Source organism: Amblyomma mixtum, chromosome 4 (genome assembly GCF_055824585.1).
Source record: "Amblyomma mixtum isolate Tamu chromosome 4, ASM5582458v1, whole genome shotgun sequence".
Taxonomy (NCBI): domain Eukaryota; kingdom Metazoa; phylum Arthropoda; class Arachnida; order Ixodida; family Ixodidae; genus Amblyomma; species Amblyomma mixtum.
Window position 1 is genome coordinate 10,643,180 of NC_143015.1, and position 18,157 is coordinate 10,661,336.

The 18,157-nt window shown below is 50.2% G+C and overlaps 1 protein-coding gene across 1 annotated transcript; it reads right to left on the minus strand.

The window, feature by feature from the left end:
• Positions 1 to 1,239: 1,239 nt before the first annotated feature.
• LOC149345678 (uncharacterized) lies at positions 1,240 to 17,432 on the minus strand. Its single transcript, XM_089585274.1, has 2 exons — positions 17,000 to 17,432; positions 1,240 to 2,913 (listed from the first exon to the last, which is right to left on the minus strand). The coding sequence occupies exons 1-2, from the start codon at positions 17,297 to 17,299 to the stop codon at positions 1,798 to 1,800; spliced, it is 1,416 nt and encodes a 471-aa protein (XP_089441400.1). The 5' UTR covers positions 17,300 to 17,432; the 3' UTR covers positions 1,240 to 1,797.
• Positions 17,433 to 18,157: the final 725 nt, after the last annotated feature.

Genomic DNA, 18,157 nt, shown 5'->3' on the forward strand with positions numbered 1-18,157 from the left:
TTTGCCGCTTGTCCTGAGCATTGTGTCGGGAGCTTGGGCCCCGTCAGGCAGAGAGCATCTGCCTTTTGCCCCTGTATCAGAGACCTTGTTGTCTGAAATAAAGATCTAACTTCTCCGCTTCGCCAGGATTGAGATTGAGAAAAGGCAGTGGCATAAGCTATCCTTATGATTAAAAAGGCACGAACCAGCCTTACTAGGCTGAAATCCCACAGGAGTGGAAAATCTCCAGATGTGTCTTTATTCCTAAACCGGGCAAGAAACTTGAACTATCCAACATGAGGCCCATATATCTCACCTCTTGTCTATGAAAGATATTGAAAAAAGTGGTCCAACTCAGAATCACATAGAAACCAAGGAACTCTGGCCAGGGGAGATGGTAGGATACAGGCCAGGGTTAAGTGCCCAGGATGTCATGCTCAGATTAAAGCACGACATCCTGGACGCTCCCGAGGACGACAAATCATATCGAGCCATCTTAGGACTTGATTTCACTAAGGCTTTCGATACTGTTGAGCACAGAGCGGTTCTCGAAGGCCTCAACTCGGCTGGAGTGGGAAGCAAGTGGTTCAACTATGTCAAAGATTTCCTCACCTGCAGGAAAACATTGCACGCTGCACAGTATGGTACACTCTTAAGGTGAACACGCGAATGCATGCGGACGTGCTTCGAAGCGCTGGTGCGTTCGAAACGGCAGTGCATAAAAAGAAAAGTTGCACATGCCCAGAGAGACACGGAAGGGCTGCTTTGCGTAGTTAGCACGGTCAACGCGCGGCTGTGACGGACACACTTGCGCTCCGATGACCACGTGCGCGCACTCACGAGTTCACCCCAAACGCGGATGATGATGAATCAACATTTATTGGGCCCGAATAAATCTCTCGAGCACGCAGGCACCAGACGGGGTAGTTCCCTAGTTACGGGACCCATATGTCCCCAGCAGCTCCTGGCCCCTGTCCGTCAGTGCGAGCTGAATCGGTGGGGCGGGGCTGGATAACGAGACCCGGATCATGCACAGTCGACAGTTACCTGAATTTAAGTGAGGGTACGAGCATGCTCTATCCGCTGACCTCCATACCAGGCAGGTGGACCGCGAGGCAGTGCTGTAATAAATACGCTGCAGAGCAGAACGAACCTGGTGAGGATGGCTTTATTAGGAGATCTATAGTTACGTTCAGATTACGGTTGGTCTACACGCTCCTGTGCGATTCTTGCGATTCTCAAAACGTTTGAGAATCCAAACTTCATTTCATACGCGAGGAAACCGCCACAGACTTCACATGCAGAACGCGTTGGGAGAGCGAGAAGCTCCCGTACGTGGGCGGAATACCCCCGACGACCGCTGCCCACTTCACCTGAAGCATTCACACGCACACGTGTCGACGGGGCAGCGCACGTGTCCACAAGGCAATTCATGCGCGTACACCAAACTGCAGAAGTTTCCCAGCCCTAAAGGTCTACTACGTGCAAAACTCTTCGGTTCACGCGACATCCAGTGTTGACTAGCCTAGTGAAGCTTTTCGCTTCAAAAAAAAGAAAAATCAGCGTGTGCATTAGTGCAAAAACACCAAAAAGCTGCCCGCGGCGAAAAAAATAAAAGACAGCGTCAGCGCCTAAACCCAATAACCCTAACACTGGAGGGCTCTCCTGAACTCCACAAGTGCCCTGGCGGCGACGTTGCAACGCTGCTCCGCATCACCGTAGAACTCGCCCATGTGGTTTCCGCTTGAGCAGAGGGCGTAGCAGGAAGCCACGAAAAAAAGCCTGTCTTCCATAAGGCTCGATTTCGCTGAATGAGTGTCACGGGAGCGTCGGATTAAGCCAAGCCTGTAGGTCTAAGGCGGCTAGAAGGGCTTTTGTGCCTACGTAATGCGGGGACCACTCCTGCAGAGCATCGTCAGTCTCGTCGGCGACAGTGACGAAGCAGTAACGAGCCACTTCCTGCTGCTCTTCAGGGGGCGCGTAGAAATGTTGCCTGAGAACTTCACCTGCAAGCAGCCTCCCTGCAACGCCGTAGTCGACAGCCGGCGGCAGGTCCGGATGGTACAGAGGGAACGCGAAGCACTCTTCGGAGGCTATTAGTGCGCCATGCACGCTCCATTTGTGGCTCAGCACGGACCTGGGCTTCACGATGTTGCTGAGGTCATGCTGCTGCAGCCTCCACTGAACTTTCATCAGTTTCACCCAGCTGTTGAAAAAGCTAGTCCCGGGGGTGAGCTCTGGCAGTACGCTGGCAAGATAGACGTCCAACTGAGAGGTCTCCTTCCAGGCGGTCATGTGGAGCATAACACCGCTGTTGGTCATCGCGACACCAAGCTGAATATTCCGGTTATCTTGAATCAGACTGCCGGCTCCTAGATCTTTGGAGAAAAGGCTGAACCAGGCCACGCCAGTTCTGCTTTCAACCTCCGCTAGGCAGCGGCGGGTGTGCGATGACCAAGGAAGACCAAAGAGTTGAAGTGCGGCGTCAGCGAATTCCCGCTGTGCCATCCAGCCTAGCTCGGTGACGACGCGAAGCCCCACGCTGAGGGTCAGTGCTTCCCGCGTCTCGGACTTCAGCCCCACACTGGAGACCATATGGGGGTGGTGCTGCCTCCAGCCGTCACACACAAATGTGTAGAAGTTTTCGCATGGGTCTTTAGGCCAGCTGAGGGAAGATTCTATGCCAACCCTGTACTTCTGGCACGCCGCATTGTCGCAGCCAGGTGAAAGGGGTAGATCCGTGTGGTCGCTGTGCAGCCTTGGTGAAGTGGCCCGGAAAAAATCGCTGTGCTGGGCGCGAATCCACTGCGTAACTATCAGATAGATGACTGCAGTGACGATGTCTTCGAGTGTCGGTGCTAGCAGGACCACCTCAATCCACAGGCTTGGACTGCGGTTTGCCTGGCGAGCGAACACTTCAAGAGCGCCGTGATCCTGCGTGCGAGAAAAACGAAAAGCGTTAATCTTCACTGCCTCATCAGAGCGCCCGCGATAGAGTAGTGGTGCGTGCGAGGCACATTATCTGATTTATTTAAAACGTCTCAAATTATGTTCTGCCCTGTCTGATCAGAGCTTGGAACTAATCGAATATCTTCCTATTTGGTTCGTCGAATGAATCAAATAGCGCATGTTCAAGATTATTTAAATATTTAAATACCTGGGTGTAACATTAGCTAACAATCTGTCCTGGAATTCACATGTGGAAAATATCTGTTCGTCCGCCTTTCGCAAACTCTGTTTTTATGCGAAGCATATTAACCTAGGTTTCGGGCCTCCGCGCGACGCCCGGCGGTGGCCACCATTGACCTTGAAGTGAGATCACATGATGTGACGTCACGTGATGACGTCACACCGGCTGCAGATGGGGCCACATATCGCGCCGTCGGACGTCGCCCGGCGGAGGCCTCCACGCTTCGGTTCGCGCCGTCGCGCGCGACGCGGCGGCGGCGCCACCATCGCTGCATCACGTGATATGTGACGTCACGCCAGGGATGAAGCGGCGCGCGCCCGCCGTCGCGTCAGTCTCTGTGCCCGCAACCGCGCCAGCGTCTTTGCGCCGGGCATGTATGCGGTCAAGATGCCTCCAAACGCTAAGGACGTTAATAGGAATGCAAAACGAATCAGTGGGGAAACAGTTTAGACTTGGTGTTGTGTAGAAATGCTCAAAGACAATACAGAATAAGTGACGTGCAAACCAAGAGTCATGCATTTACGGACCATAAGAGTGTGTTTGTCGGGCTGCAAAGAATAAAGTACGACGATTAACCTAAAACCACGTCTCCGTTACTTAGCCCCATTCACACTGAGGCAGCTGCTTAACATGCTTCGCATCCACTGGGCTTAACCTTGATAAGCCCCCAATTTTTTTTAAGAAATAAACTTTCCTAAGCTCCCCCTCAGGTTAAACTTCTCGCGTTTAACTCACTAATCAGGCCTAAGCTCGAATATGCATGCGTGGTGTGGGATCGTTATACTAATACAAATATTAAGAAAATTGAAATAATCCAAAGAAAAGCCATAAGTTTTGTTTATTCTAAATTTTCACCTTTTGATTCTCCGTCTGAGCTAATTAAATCTAACCGTATCCAACCTCTTGATGTAAGAAGAAAAAATATTCGGCGAGGATTTCTTTCCTTTCTCATAAATAACAAACTGGCCCTTGATCCTGCACCCTATTTATCGTTTTCAGCTATGCGCATTACACGTCACCATCATCCCGGTTCACTTACCCCGTACTTTGCTAGAACTGACACTTTTAAATTTTCCTTTTTCCCGCGTACCATCAGTGACTTGAATTCTTTGACACAATAAAATGTAAGCGCATAGTCATCCTGCATGCATTTTTATTTTTAGTTTTTCTTTTTATTTTACTTGTTGCCCGTGTATCTGTGTTATCCAACATTTATTTTTTCTGCTTGGATCTGTAAGATGATCTGCAGTATGAAATAAATAAAAAAAATAATAAAAGAGCCGAGAAAATTCAGAATTTTTCGAATAATTTTCAAATAATTGCCATGAAGGAGAAACAAGGCAAGACGTAGTTTTCTTCGTCGACTGTTTCAGCAGAAGGGCCCACTCCTACGCCTCACAGCGCTCTGCCGCCATCTTTCTGCGCGGGAGGCAGAGTTCGACATGATCCATTCGATTCGCGGTTTCATAATGCTCATACATGGCCTCCAAGATTGGGTGACAAAGCAGGGCTCAGGCATGTTTAGCACACCCTGCTTTGACGCCCGATCGCGGAGGTCATGGGGCAAACGTTGCTCCAGCTCCTCTCATCTACTGAGCTGTGGTGCTGTCATGAGTAGCAAAAGGTAATTTTGCTATATGTGTAATAACATGTTGGTCAGTTATTGTACTGGCTTCGTGCAGTGTACCCCTCAGTGGAGATCAGTTTTGCATCCATGGGCAGCTATGGGTACTCCACTAGTTATAGAGCCGTACCGCAACTGCCGTTAGCACTTTCGCACGATTGTTGGTTTCGTACGATTAATGGCACTTGTAGCGAATATTTGTAATATTCGGATCGTATTCGATTAGGTCCTATCACCATTCGGTTCATATTCTATTCAGTTTTTATCAATTATATTCGTATTCGATTTGGCTTTGACAGTTACTATTTGCACACACACTTTATACTAGGATACAACTTTTAAAAAAAAAGCTGTTAATGACACGGCCCGAGGCGTCCTGCATTTGAACAGACAACAAAATCAGCTCTTTAATGTTGAGACTTTATTACAGAAGCCAGGTATCCGGATTCTAGACCTTGATAATTTTTTTGTGATTAGCTACTTACCTAGGTAACAAGAAAAATTTTGACAACCCACTACTTTTTTGTCGTGAAGGAATTCTGTGCGGCGGTCCTGAATGTTGGCGGAGCTTCACTGCATACCTAAGTTGTATACGACTATAGTTACCTCATTCAGACTGTTTGTCCAAAATTTCAAATATAGTAATGGGGCGAAGGGGCAAATTGGGAGGGTATGATCCTATTTCCACAAAGCATTTCTAGAAACATATTTCCACAGATAATGGGGCATAGAGCGATTTTACCCTTTAGATAATTTCCCGCTTTGGAAAAGGAGAAGGGAAGCGGTTACCCCTCCCAGCACCCTTCTCTTAATTCCACCCTACGCGTTTTGCTAAAGGCGGGCTTAATGGGAATCAAAAGGCTACACGCTTTTGGGATCCTCTCTTCCGAGCTCTAAAAATGCTGGTGAAATTCGAAAAGTAGTCCAGGAATAACCATTCCCTGTCCTGGACTGTAAAGTGCTCATTCAACAAAAACAGAATGCTTATGTGGACATCACAAGATTTCCGCGTTCCGAGGCATGCCAACAGCGTCCCTATAGTCGGCAACTCCGTTTCGAATATACGAGGTCTGTTAGAAAAGTGTCGTGTCCGGTCGCTGTGTTGAATGCAGCGAAAGACGCACACGGTACTTTAAGACTTCGTTTATTTAAAGCCGATGAGGGTGCGACCAGCGTCGACCGAGGCAGGAGCCGAACTGGCCGCCCGAAGAAAGGAGGGAGTGGAGAAGCGTCCACGGCAGGGAGTGGCTTCCCAGAACAGGAGGAGGGTGCGGGGGCGCACCATGGGGGGGCATCCGGCGACAGCGTGCGACGAGGGGCAAGCGGTCGTTAGGAGGAGGATGCGAGTGGTCGTTAGGAGGAGGATTGAGTGGTCGTTAGGAGGAGGACGCGGGGGCGCACACACACAAAAGCAATAAGGGGACACAACACTTCCTTCCCCCTTAGAAAGTTGCCTGGTATCGTGCAGGGGGTCGGCGCTCACGCGTGGAGGCGCGCTGGCTTTGTGCGCTCGGGGGAGAAACACTTGTAGGCTGGCTGTTGTTCGCTGTGTCTCCTGGGTCTGTCCTGGGCGAAGTCTCTTCTTCCGGGAAGAGGTGCCAGGCTATGTGGGAAGACGGTGCACGTGTTCTCTCCGCTGGCGGACAGCTCTCAGACGGCGTCGTAAATCTACGCAGCTGGTTGAGATGTCGGCGTGCTACTGTGCCATGTATGTTGACGAGCCAAGAGCGCAGGCCTATGCGTCTGACAATTGTAGCTTCCTCCCAGCGTGGCTTTTTCAGAAACTGTCGGGCGAGGACGCGCTGCCCCTCATTAAGCGTGCCGCAGCGCGGAATTGCTTTTTCTTCCCGGAACGTCTCTGCCTTTGGCTCGGGGAGGATGGCTGTGAGCTGGGTTCGCATTTCACGCTCGAACATCATTTTCGAGGGGGTCTCGCCTGTTGTGCTCTGAACCGTCGTGTGCTGCTTGAAGAGAAAGCGCGCAAGGCGGCGCTGCAGCGAGCCTGTCTGATCTCTTTCAAGGGCGCGTTTTAGCTCGGCTACGTAGCGCTCGGCTTGTCCGTTTGTCGCTGGGTGGTAGGGGGCCGATGTAACTGATGAGATCCCGTTGTCGCGATAAAACTTGAGGATCTCCGCAGACACAAACGGTGTTCCGTTGTCCGACACTACCTTGCGCGGCAGGCCGAACGTTGCAAATAGTGATCGGAGGTTGTCAATGACTGCTGCCGAAGTCGTCTGTCCCATTTGCCTTATCTCAAGCCACTTTGTGTAGGCATCTACGACCACAAGGAAAGTGCAGCCCTCAATTGGTCCTGCAAAATCAATGTGCAGTGTGTGCCATGGTGTGTCTGGCTTTTCCCATTCTGGGACAGGAGCTTTCGGCGGGGCGCTCCGGCTGCTCTGGCAAGGCTTGCATTCTCGCACCACTGTTTCGATGTCGTTGTCAATGCCAGGCCACCACATGTAGCTTCTGGCACACTTTTTCATTGCAACGATGCCCCGATGTCCGGCGTGGATGAGAGACATAGCTTGTGCGCGTAGTTCTCTCGGCATCACCACTCGGGACCCAAATATGATGCAGCCGCGATGGGTGCTCAACTCTGTAGCTCGCCTGCGGTAAGCGTCGAAGTTGTCCCCTTTGAGTTTATGCACGTTGCCTTGTTGAACAGCTGTGTAAACTAGCCGGAGAGCTGCGCACTTCTGCGTAGATGCTGCAACTGTGCCTGCTGTAAGCGGAGGTTCTGGCAGTGCTTCGAACATCAGAACGTCTCCTGGTGGAAATGGTTCGTCAACAGTTGCGTCTAGTGGCAGACGGCTTAGCGCATCGGCGTTTTGATGTTTACTCCCATTTCATCACGCCTAGTGGAGAAAACCAATTTCTCCCTAGAAGGCTTGATCCTGTGCCCTTCACAACAAGCAGAGGTAGCGTATGGGTCTGGCCGTTGTAGTTAACCTGCACGTTGGCAGAGCCCAATAGTGGCAGATTCTGTCCTGACCACGTTCGCAGGTGCGTGTCGTCTTGTTGCAGGGCGGGTGCGTCAGATGGCCATGAAGTTCGGAACGTGTCCTCACTGATCAGAGTACAGGCTGCGCCGGAGTCCACCTCGAACTTAATCAGCTGGTGATGTACGCTTACTTCTGTAAAAATCTTCGGTCGCGTGCCGAGATTCATGGTGTTCAGGTCGTACAACACAGATGGTGTTGCTGATGTTGTTCCATGGAGATCAGATAGCGGCGTATTCTCTGAGGCGTTGACGCTGTGATTAGGCTGGGAAGGTGACTTTATCTTGGCAAGTCTCCGTTTCGTAATGCATGCTCTTTCGATATGCCCTCGCTTGTGGCAAAAATTACACGTGGCTGACTGGAATCGACATCCCTGGGGGTTGTGTTGGTCGTCACACCGCCAGCAGCGTTGTGCCTTTTTGACCGATTTTACAACAACAGAAGGCTTGCGCACCTGGTTGCTTGTCTGGTGTACCGGCTCGGTGTTCCGGCGAATCCCTCTCTGCTGGTGACCGGCGCTCTCCGCTCGAACGGCGATGTCGTAAGCTTTGCTGAATGTGAGGTCCTTCTCAGCGAACAGGCGCTGCTGCAGTGACTCGTCACTCAGTCCGCACACAAATCTGTCGCGTAACATCACGTCCAAGGGAAGCATGGTGGTGTTAGCAGAAGAAGCTGCGTCTCCCTCCTGCCCGGTAGCTGTTGTCGACAGCGTTCCAAAATTGCAGTCGGCAGCGAGCTTCTTGAGCGCGGCTACGTAGGCGCTCACAGTTTCTCCTCCCAGTTGATCTCGTCGTTGGAAGCGAGCCCGGCTGTAGACCTCGGATGGCCTTGGGTCGTAGTGCTTTTGCAGCGCTTTTACGATGTCGTCGTAAGACACTGCCGCTGGTGTGCTTGGCTGAATAAGGGCGCAGACAGTATCGTAGGTCTGCTCCCCGCACAGCGTCAGCAGGTTGGCCCTCTTCAAGGCTGGGTCTGTGATGTTGTTAGCTTCAAAGTAGAACTAAAGGCGTCCAACCCACGATGACCACGATGAGCCGTTGAATTCTGGTATCTGATTGGGAAACCCTCGCGTAGCCATGGCTTGTCAATAGCGTTGCGTAGCGCGGGTCGAATCCACTTTCTCGTCGCCACTGTCGTGTCCGGTCGCTGTGTTGAATGCAGCGAAAGACGCACACGGTACTTTAAGACTTCGTTTATTTAAAGCCGATGAGGGTGCGACCAGCGTCGACCGAGGCAGGAGCCGAACTGGCCGCCCGAAGAAAGGAGGGAGTGGAGAAGCGTCCACGGCAGGGAGTGGCTTCCCAGAACAGGAGGAGGGTGCGGGGGCGCACCATGGGGGGGCATCCGGCGACAGCGTGCGACGAGGGGCAAGCGGTCGTTAGGCGGAGGATGCGAGTGGTCGTTAGGAGGAGGATTGAGTGGTCGTTAGGAGGAGGACGCGGGGGCGCACACACACAAAAGCAATAAGGGGACACAACAAAAAGTATCCGACCTTTGGCCGAAGAAAAAAAAACTGGCATAACTGGAGCGTTAGAAACCTGATAACCTTCAAGATAGTCTCCTTGGGGCTCCATATACATCTCCCAGCGGTGCTGCTATTGTTGGAAGTATTCCGAAAAGGCCCTTTTCGGAAAGGAATTTAGCTCTGCTGTCGTTGCAGCCATAATGTCCTTTCTTTTCTGAAATGGCGCTCCTTTCAATGGCCTCTTCATTTTAGGAAACAGCCAGAAGTCGTAGGGGGACATATCAGGAGAGTAAGGAGCCTGTTGAACTACAGGAGTCTGGTTTTTCGCCAGAAAAGTCTGAATCAAATGCGAGGAATGTGCAGGAGCAATGCCGCGAGGGATGCGCCAATTTCTTGCTGATCTCAATTCCGGTCTCTTGCGCCGCACAGCACCACGTAGGCGATGGAGGACACCCCTGTAGTACTATTTAGTCATTCTTTGACCCTGTGGGGTGCGTACTCGTGGTGTGCCACACAGAGGGAGTCAAAAAAGCAGTCAGCATCACTTTGACATTGCTGCGCACTTGGCGGGCCTTCTCTGGTCTTGGTGACGTGGAATGCGTCCTCTGTGACGACTGGGATTTGGTTTCCGGGTCGTACCCGTACACCCAAGACTCGTCACTAGTGATTACGGCGTCGGTGAAGTCAGGATAACTGTTTGTGGAATCCAGCATCTCCTGTGAGACTTCAACACGAAGCTGCCTTTTCTCCACCGTCAGCAGCTTCGGCTCGAATTTCGCTGCCACTCTTCGGTGGCCAAATCTTCGGTGATAATGGAATGTGCAGAAAAATTGCTGATGTCCACCTCTCCCGCAATTTCTCGGATAGTCACACAACAGTCCCGCATCACCATAGCGTTCACTTCGGCAATTACCTGGTCATTTCGGCATGTTGATGGCCGACCGGAGCGTGGCTCGCTCTCCACCGATGTGCGGCTGTGTTTAAACCAGTTGCACCACTGCTTAATCTGTGTGCTGCTCATAGCATCATCACCGAAAGCCGTCTGAACATTTCGAATTTTTCGAACATTTTTCGAACATTTTTCGAACATTTTGCCAGAAACTTGGCTATCGCCAAGTTTCTGGCAAAATTTGAGGTAGTAGCGCTGCTCCTCTCGCTCCGCCATTTTCCTTGCAACAAAAAACCGACGAGAGCACTGCGCACTGCCTCACTCAAACGCTGCTTCCCAGCCACTGACGCTATCGGCAGGCGGGAAAAAATTCGTTCATGCGCACGAGGGTTCAAGGTCGGCTGCTGTAAGCGCGCTTGTTTCATATCCATCAGGTGTTCGCAAAAAAAAAAAAAAAAGTCGGATACTTTTCTAACAGACCTCGTAAAGCATACACGACTGCACTGTGCCGATGATACGGTCACTTCACCTCCCGCCTTTTCGTCGATGTGGTTGCCTTCCAAACAAGGGCGTAAAATGGCATCCTTAATCGTTCCTTAATCGTTCCTTAACTGCGTGGCGGTAGTGACACGTGTGTGCTGCTTGCGTTGGTTAGGTCGTCGGCGTTCGTTGTGTTCATTGGCGTTGTCAACACTTTACACTGCGATCATTTTAAGGAAAGGTTTGGTTTGGTTTATTGGGGTTTAACGTCCCAAAGCGACTGAGGCTATGAGAGACGCCGTAGTGAAGGGCTCCGGAAACTTCGACCACCTGGGGTCGAAATTTCCCCCAAGGAAAGGAAGGAAGGAAAGGAAAGGAAAGGAAGGAAAGGGAAGGAAAGGAAGTGCGCATAATGGCTCCCTGGGTCAGTGGACGCTTGAACCGTGCTTATAGGTACGTGGGGTGATGAGAGTAGGCTGCGCGCTGCGCTCCATGTGCGCCATGTGACGTCACTCGCTCCTCGCGCATGCGCAGTTGGGGCTCTCCGGGGCTACGCGAAATTGCTCACACCTAGCGTAGTGTTTCTTCCGCAACAAAAAATGATCGATAAGGTTACTATCATAAATCGCCCACCAAATGGTGACCAAGAAACGTTGCTGATCCACAACTTGACTCCCACTACTGCACGACAACGATGCGAACGTTGCCTGCTGTGAGTGCTGGTAACCGTTAGGCTGAAACGGCTGCCAGCTGCGTGGTGCTGCCACCTCTTCCTACACCAGCTGCATTTTAAGGCGAAAGTCTTTAATGCCTCATATATACTGTCGTGACCAGGGTTGCCAGATGGCTCCGGCCTCTGGTAGCCAAATTGGCCTGCGTAGTAGCCCAAACGCAGCCAAAAGCGAAAATTTTGCGTAGCCCAAAAGTAGCCAAAAATATTAGTTTTTTAGGACGACATTTCTTAAGCATATTAAATTAATTTTCGGCAAGAATATTTACATATTAGATTTCTTTCCCGCAGATTTCTCTTCCGTCTGAGGTGGTGCCCACGGCCTGTTCTTTCCGTTGTTACGTTTCGCATCCCTCATGCGAGCTAACCAGTGCGACTAACCAGGTGCGCTAGCCAGGTCCTGAAGATGGGGCCGCAGTTCCACTTTTCATGCGCGGCAGTAGGCCATATCACCTGAGGCGGGCTACGACAGCCAGTCTGCACGCGGAAAAGAACGGCGGCGCTATATAACGCAATCGCAGCTCTAGTTTATAAATATTTCACCTTTTAAATGTCCGCGCGCACATTACACACATCGACAGTGAAAATACCTTGCTGTATACTTACGCAGCCTCACCATTCAATTTTATGCATTAAGAGAAAGGTTCTCGCTGAGAGCGTCACCTCAAAGCACCTAGCATGCGCCTTCTTGAAGCTACATTCTACGATATGCATGAGCTCAGAATAAATTAAGGATATGTGCCATTAGATAATAATCTATGTCGATTTCATCTTCAGTCTAACAGTACGTTCACAATAATGAGAAAAACATTTTACCCTTGAACTCCGGCTCCTTTTTCCATTTCTTTTTGTAGTTCCGGATGTACATAGCCAACTTGCCCATTCTGATTAAAGTTCTCGTAACGACGGATCTAATGCCATGTCATGCCACTAACTTCCGCCGTCCTCGTTGTTACAGTGGGTTCCGCGCCGCGCCAAAGGATGACGCCATGGCACCGCATGAGTGCACGCGGATTACGCAACGGACACTGCGCTCTCGCGTAGCTCTCAATGAATCTCGAGGGCTGCACGTGTGCCGCTTGAGGCTGCAGAAAAAGCGTAGGCTCTTGAGAATGGCGCGCTTGCTGTGTCCACCACGAGATTAGGAAGAAACAGGAGAATACCTTATTAATGCGTAAGCATTACTTGCCTCATGCGTATCTTGAGCAAAATGTGTCCGCAGAACCAGAATAAACAATACAAGAAAAGAACATGCCTGGCGGTGGGTTTTCAACCAGCCACCTACCGTAGCCGAAGCGGACGCCCAAACCACTAGGCCACGTCTACGGTTAACGGTTAATATGTGAGGATCACGAAACCACGCAAAAGAAGCGAAACAGTAGCATTTAATGCTTACGCATTCGCACCACGTATGGAGACTTAAGTTCTCTTCGTGTTTTACCTCTATTCTGGTACCATGGTCACCCGTGGTGAACCGTCAATGGGGAGAACGCTCACGTGTGCTGACGGCAACAGTCTATGTTCGGTGGCGCGCGGGCGCGGGTGGCGTTAGTTCGCGAATTAAGTGGAATCTATAGGCCGTGAAGTGTTTCCTGGGTTCAACTTTCACGTAGTGTCTACTCTTTATAAAAGAAATCGAAAGGCCATGACCCTTGGCCGCCTGACACACACAAGTTTTCCCGAACACAGCGTTTACAAATTGTCATTTTGTAGCAGACGCACTCAATTTCTTTAGCCTGCTATAGCCTGCATTTTGATTCCAACATGCCTTTTATTTCTGTCCCTTCGTTATTGTAACAGAGCACGTTATAACTACTTTAACTTTTTTTTCACGAATAAAAAAGATGTAGCCCAAAAGTAGCCACATAGCCAAAACGAAATTTCTGACGCCAACTGGGACGAAAAGTAGCCCAATTTGGCTATTAATAGCCCAATCTGGCAACCCTGGTCGTGACCAAACGTGTTAGCAAATGTGTCCGTGTTTCGGATGCATGCCTGATATGGGCATATGCCAATCAATAGCCAATCGATAGTCGGGTGCAATCGAGACATCGGAACATGACATTAAGTGATTTCTTGATTATATCATTGTACTTAATGACTAAATGACTAATTGGTAATTAGTAGTAGTTAAGGGACTGTGCACTGCGCCTGTACCTTAACCAACACTAATTAATCACGCACTAGTTACGCTCACGCTAACTATCACTAACCATACATTAACTAGTATCACGAAATCAGCGTCATGCTTAACTATCATTAACCATCATTAATAGCTCAACGTTTCATACATTGTGTCGAACATTCTAGAGTTCCATCACTTGACAGGTGAGTGACAGGACATGATGGATGGCATAAGAACAATGGTAAAAACCAATTAGCCTAATTAACCTTTCTAGTCTGACCACATAAATAAATAAAACCGAGTAGGAAATTTGTCGAGTTGGGGAATCGAACCAGGGTCTCAGGAGTACGAGACGAGCACGCTAACCACTCCGCCATGCCAGCTCGATGGTTTGGAATGAACAAAGGCGCGTCTAGCTAATACGGCGTCTTCGTTCATTCCCATCTTCCTCCATTTCCTTACGGTGAGGTTCAGGTGTCCACCGACATATGCGAGGCAGATACATTTCCTTTCCTCAAAAACCAATTTACCGTGGAGCAAGGCGCAGAGCCGAACGGGCGACGACGTTTTGTGGACTCCCTGGCAGCGTTGCAAGACGCTGTCGCGTTCCACTCTCAGAGGCGAAGCTTAACATCTTACCCACATATCAGTGACACAAGTAGCAACACTGCGCTTACGGCTTTCGCCTCACCGCACTTTAGGTCAACAAAGTGCCCCCCTGAATTTTTGGCAAACAGGCATACGAATACACGACCGGTAGCACTACAGATGTGCTATATTTCGGCTTGACCACTCACGACGCTGATTGCGAATACTACAAGAAATAAAAAAATTCGCTGTGGCTTAGCTTGGTTAAGCCCGGTAATTGCGAAAGCAATATCCATACCTAGGCCATGGTACAGCTGGTAGTGTAGCTGGTGGTGCTGCTTGTGGTTAGACTTGTGGTGATGCATCGGTAATACAATCCAATCCAATCCCATCTCATCCAATCCAATCCACTCCAATGTAATTAATCTAATCTAAACTAATCTAATCCAATCCAATCCAGTACAGTCCAATCTAATCTAATCCAATCTAATGCAATCAAGGTCAAATGAAGGTCAATGGTGGCCACCGCCGCGGCACGGCAAAGGCATGAAAGTGCAAGTAGTATTGCTTTGGTGGTCACCGCCGCGGCACGGCAAAGGCGTGAAAGTGCAAGTAGTATTGCTTTCGCAATAAAACTCAGCGCACTAGGTGGAATAGATTAAGTAGCTCCGCGAGCACTGTAGATGCACACCCTTTGTAAAAAATTGGCGGTGGCTTAGCTTTGGTTAAGCCTGGTGGGTTGCGAAAGCGCGCAGCGCCTCCAACTGAAGGAACGCAGTGCGCCGCGTCTGCAGGTCACGCGTGGCTACCGGCTTTTTGAGGAAAGGAAATGGCGCAGTAATTCTCTGTCATCTCGGTGGACACCCTAACCGCACCGTAAAGGAAGGGAGGAACGCCACCACCCGTTCGGCGCGATGCCTTGTTGTTGCGAGTGAAAGAAAGAGAACTTGTAGAACGCCGCCGGGCTCGCCATTCTGCGGCATAGGCGCGTTGCTTAGCCAACCGCTCTTGCCTTTCTTCTGTCTCCTCGGCACGGCGCCGGCGTTTGCGCGCAGCACGTCGCTCCAGCGACGCCTTGTACAACTCCTCAGACATGACTAAGCGGAGCGCGCCTGCGGCACCCCGTTTATCCTCTCCTAGCGAGCGCCCTCACGCGTCGAGCCGAGGAGGCCGTCACGTGGTAGCCGCCGCGCCGAGCGAAGGAACGACTACGGTCGAAGAGACGAGTTGGGGCCTCTGCTCTCCTCTAGTCGTGACGTCACGCTGTCACGTGGTCGTGCCACGTGACAGCGAAGGAACGACCTCCACCGATGGCAGAAAAGTGCTAGCAATATTGCTTTCGCAATAAAAGTAGAGCCCAGAAGGGGTTTGCTTCTAAGCCATCTAGTGGGGTTCTTCTAGCAACCGTGCACTTTTAGAGAAGCGAGCAGACAAGTTCCCCTCACCTTCAAAAGATTAAGAATGCTGGCGATGCATGACAAGCCACGAATCATGACTCGAAAACAAACTTCTTAGCCTGCCTTAGGCAACAGAGACTTGCAATGAACTTTCTATTTACATATTTAAAAGACACTGGAGATCTCGATAAGCTCTAAATTCACTGGCACGTTACCTGCATGCATTGTTCATGCAGTGAACTTCGTCAGCCCATTTGTTGGACTATGCACTCCGTCATTCGATAGGTTACATCAATACTCGCCGTTGCATCCTTGGTATCCATTTCATGGCCGCATTTTATCTTCGTTTTTTTTTACTTCTTCCACACTGCTCTCCTTCTGTCTTTATCTCCCTAATTCCCCTCCCTACGCAGAGTAGCATGCCAGCGATTTTTAAACGCCGGCTAAATTCTCTGTATTTCATTAAAGAGTTTCTCTCTCTCTCTCTCTTGGGCTCCAGACTTCAGAGAAAGGGCATTCGTACACTGCACGCGAAGCCTCTGCTGAAATGTCATGTTTTTCGGCCTATAGCATGAAAGCAATCCTAGGTCGTGTATTAAGGCGAAAGCCTTTAATGCCTCATGCTGTCGTTAGCAGACGCGTCGGCAGCCGTGTCGGCAGATTCTTCCGCCTTTCGGCTTCACTGCTTAAAAGGCTCAAGGTTCCAGCATGAATAAAGGCGCATCTAGTGAATGCATGGGCTTCATAAATAAAATAAAAGGAGTAAAGTCAAGAAAAGGAAAGTAAACAATAAAATTAAGAAAATAAACAAAAATAAAAACAAAATAAAGATAAGATGTGAAAATAAAAATAAAAACAATAAAATTAAGAAAAGGAGCAAAAAATAAATGGAAAACAAAATATGAAAAATCAAAAAGTAAATAAAAACAAACAGTGGCCAGGAAACGCTTTCGCCTTGCAGCACTTTAAAGAGCCAAAGTGCCCCCTGAATTTTTTCGTTCGACGGCACGTGAACGCATTTTGCACACTACGGCAGGCTGTGTAAACGACGAGTTCTTCGCGGTTAGAAATGCAAGCTTGTCTGCATCACATGCGTACGGCATCGGCAGTGCATGAAGCGAAGTTTTCTCGAACATTGTATCGTCCATAGCGCACGTGTAACTTGCAGGGCGTTCGTAATGCCTCTTGAGCCGCCGCGGTGGCTCAGTGGTTATAGTGCTCGGCTGCTAGCCCGAAAGACGCGGGTTCGATCCCGGCTGTGGCGGTCGAATATCGATGGAGGCGATATTCTAGAGGCCTGTCTACACTGTGATGTCAGTGCACGTTGAAGAACCTCAGGTGGTGGAAATTTCCGGAGCCCGTCACTACGGCGTCTCTCATAGCCTAGGTCGCTTTGAGACGTTAAACCCCATAAACCAACCAAACCTTGAGCCGGCCTCTCGTCCGTATGAGCACAGACAACGTAGCCAACGCAAGCAGCAATTGCCTAACTTATAGACTTATCGACAGCAGCCACGACCTGTTCCATACCTCGTCTCCCGTTCGAAGCCCTCGCTGGTCACGCGCCGCGGATGAAGACGCTCCGGCGGAGACGTCATCCTTGATTGCGTTCCGGGCCACGGGCCGCCAAGACTTCCATCGAAGACGAATCAGCTCACGGACGCTGCGACGACGGGGCAGGGGACACCTCCGCGACGTCATGATGCCCCGACCACCCCTGAAGGCTTCCAAGTCAGAGCCGGTCGTGAGTCCACTGCGTGCAGCGTTCGGCACCTCGTCGCCTAGAGCGACGTTGCCGAATCCAATCGTTTCGGCGGTGCGCTTGGGCATGGCTCTCGCTGTGGTGCACCAACTCGAGGGTGCTGTCTCGCAGGAAGTGCCTCTCCAGCCTCTGCTGCACTTGCTCTGACTCGGTCAGTCAAGGTTAAGGCGCTGCTGCTGCTTCGTGCGCCAGGTGCTTCGACGAAGCTGTTGTTGTTGTTGTTGTTGTTGTTGCCTTGGTGGCATGGCACATACCCACGACGGGGGACTGGCCAGGGTTCAGTGAGGAGAGCCCAAAGAAGGCAAATTGGTACCAAGCTAGTGGATAACCTTTTGGGGCCAAGCTAATGATTAACTTTGGGTACGTATTGCGAGGAATTAAAGATGGAATTATGGATAAAAAGAAATTACGGGAAGAAATGAATGAAAAAAAAAACCGGCATAAAGATTAGAGAACTGAATACCAGAAAAATTCTGAAGGATTTTGCAATGCGGACATTTTGGGTACCATTAGCAAGGGAACCTGCCGGTAGCAATTATGTAATTGTGGAGGAAATCGCAAACTTGATGCAATGCAAAACCTCTGGCGCTAGCACCGAAGGACAGGAGAAGCGGAACCGACAAAGTGAGTCCCATTCGAGAAATTGGAATTTCGAGATACGTCCTTCTCTGAAGTGCAAACCTCCGGCAATAGAGTAGGAAATGCTCCAGTGTTTCCACCTCTCCGCAAGTCGCACAAAGGTTTGAGGGACTGAACCCGCATCTGCATAAATAAAGATTTAAGCTGGGAATTCTGCACCGCAGGAGTGTCATTGCAATCTCACACTGCCGGGATTTACAAGCACGAACCTTCCATGGGTACATGAGATGGTGGTAGTCAATAGTAGACAGAAAGGGATCGTTGCACATAGTGGTAATATGCTGAAA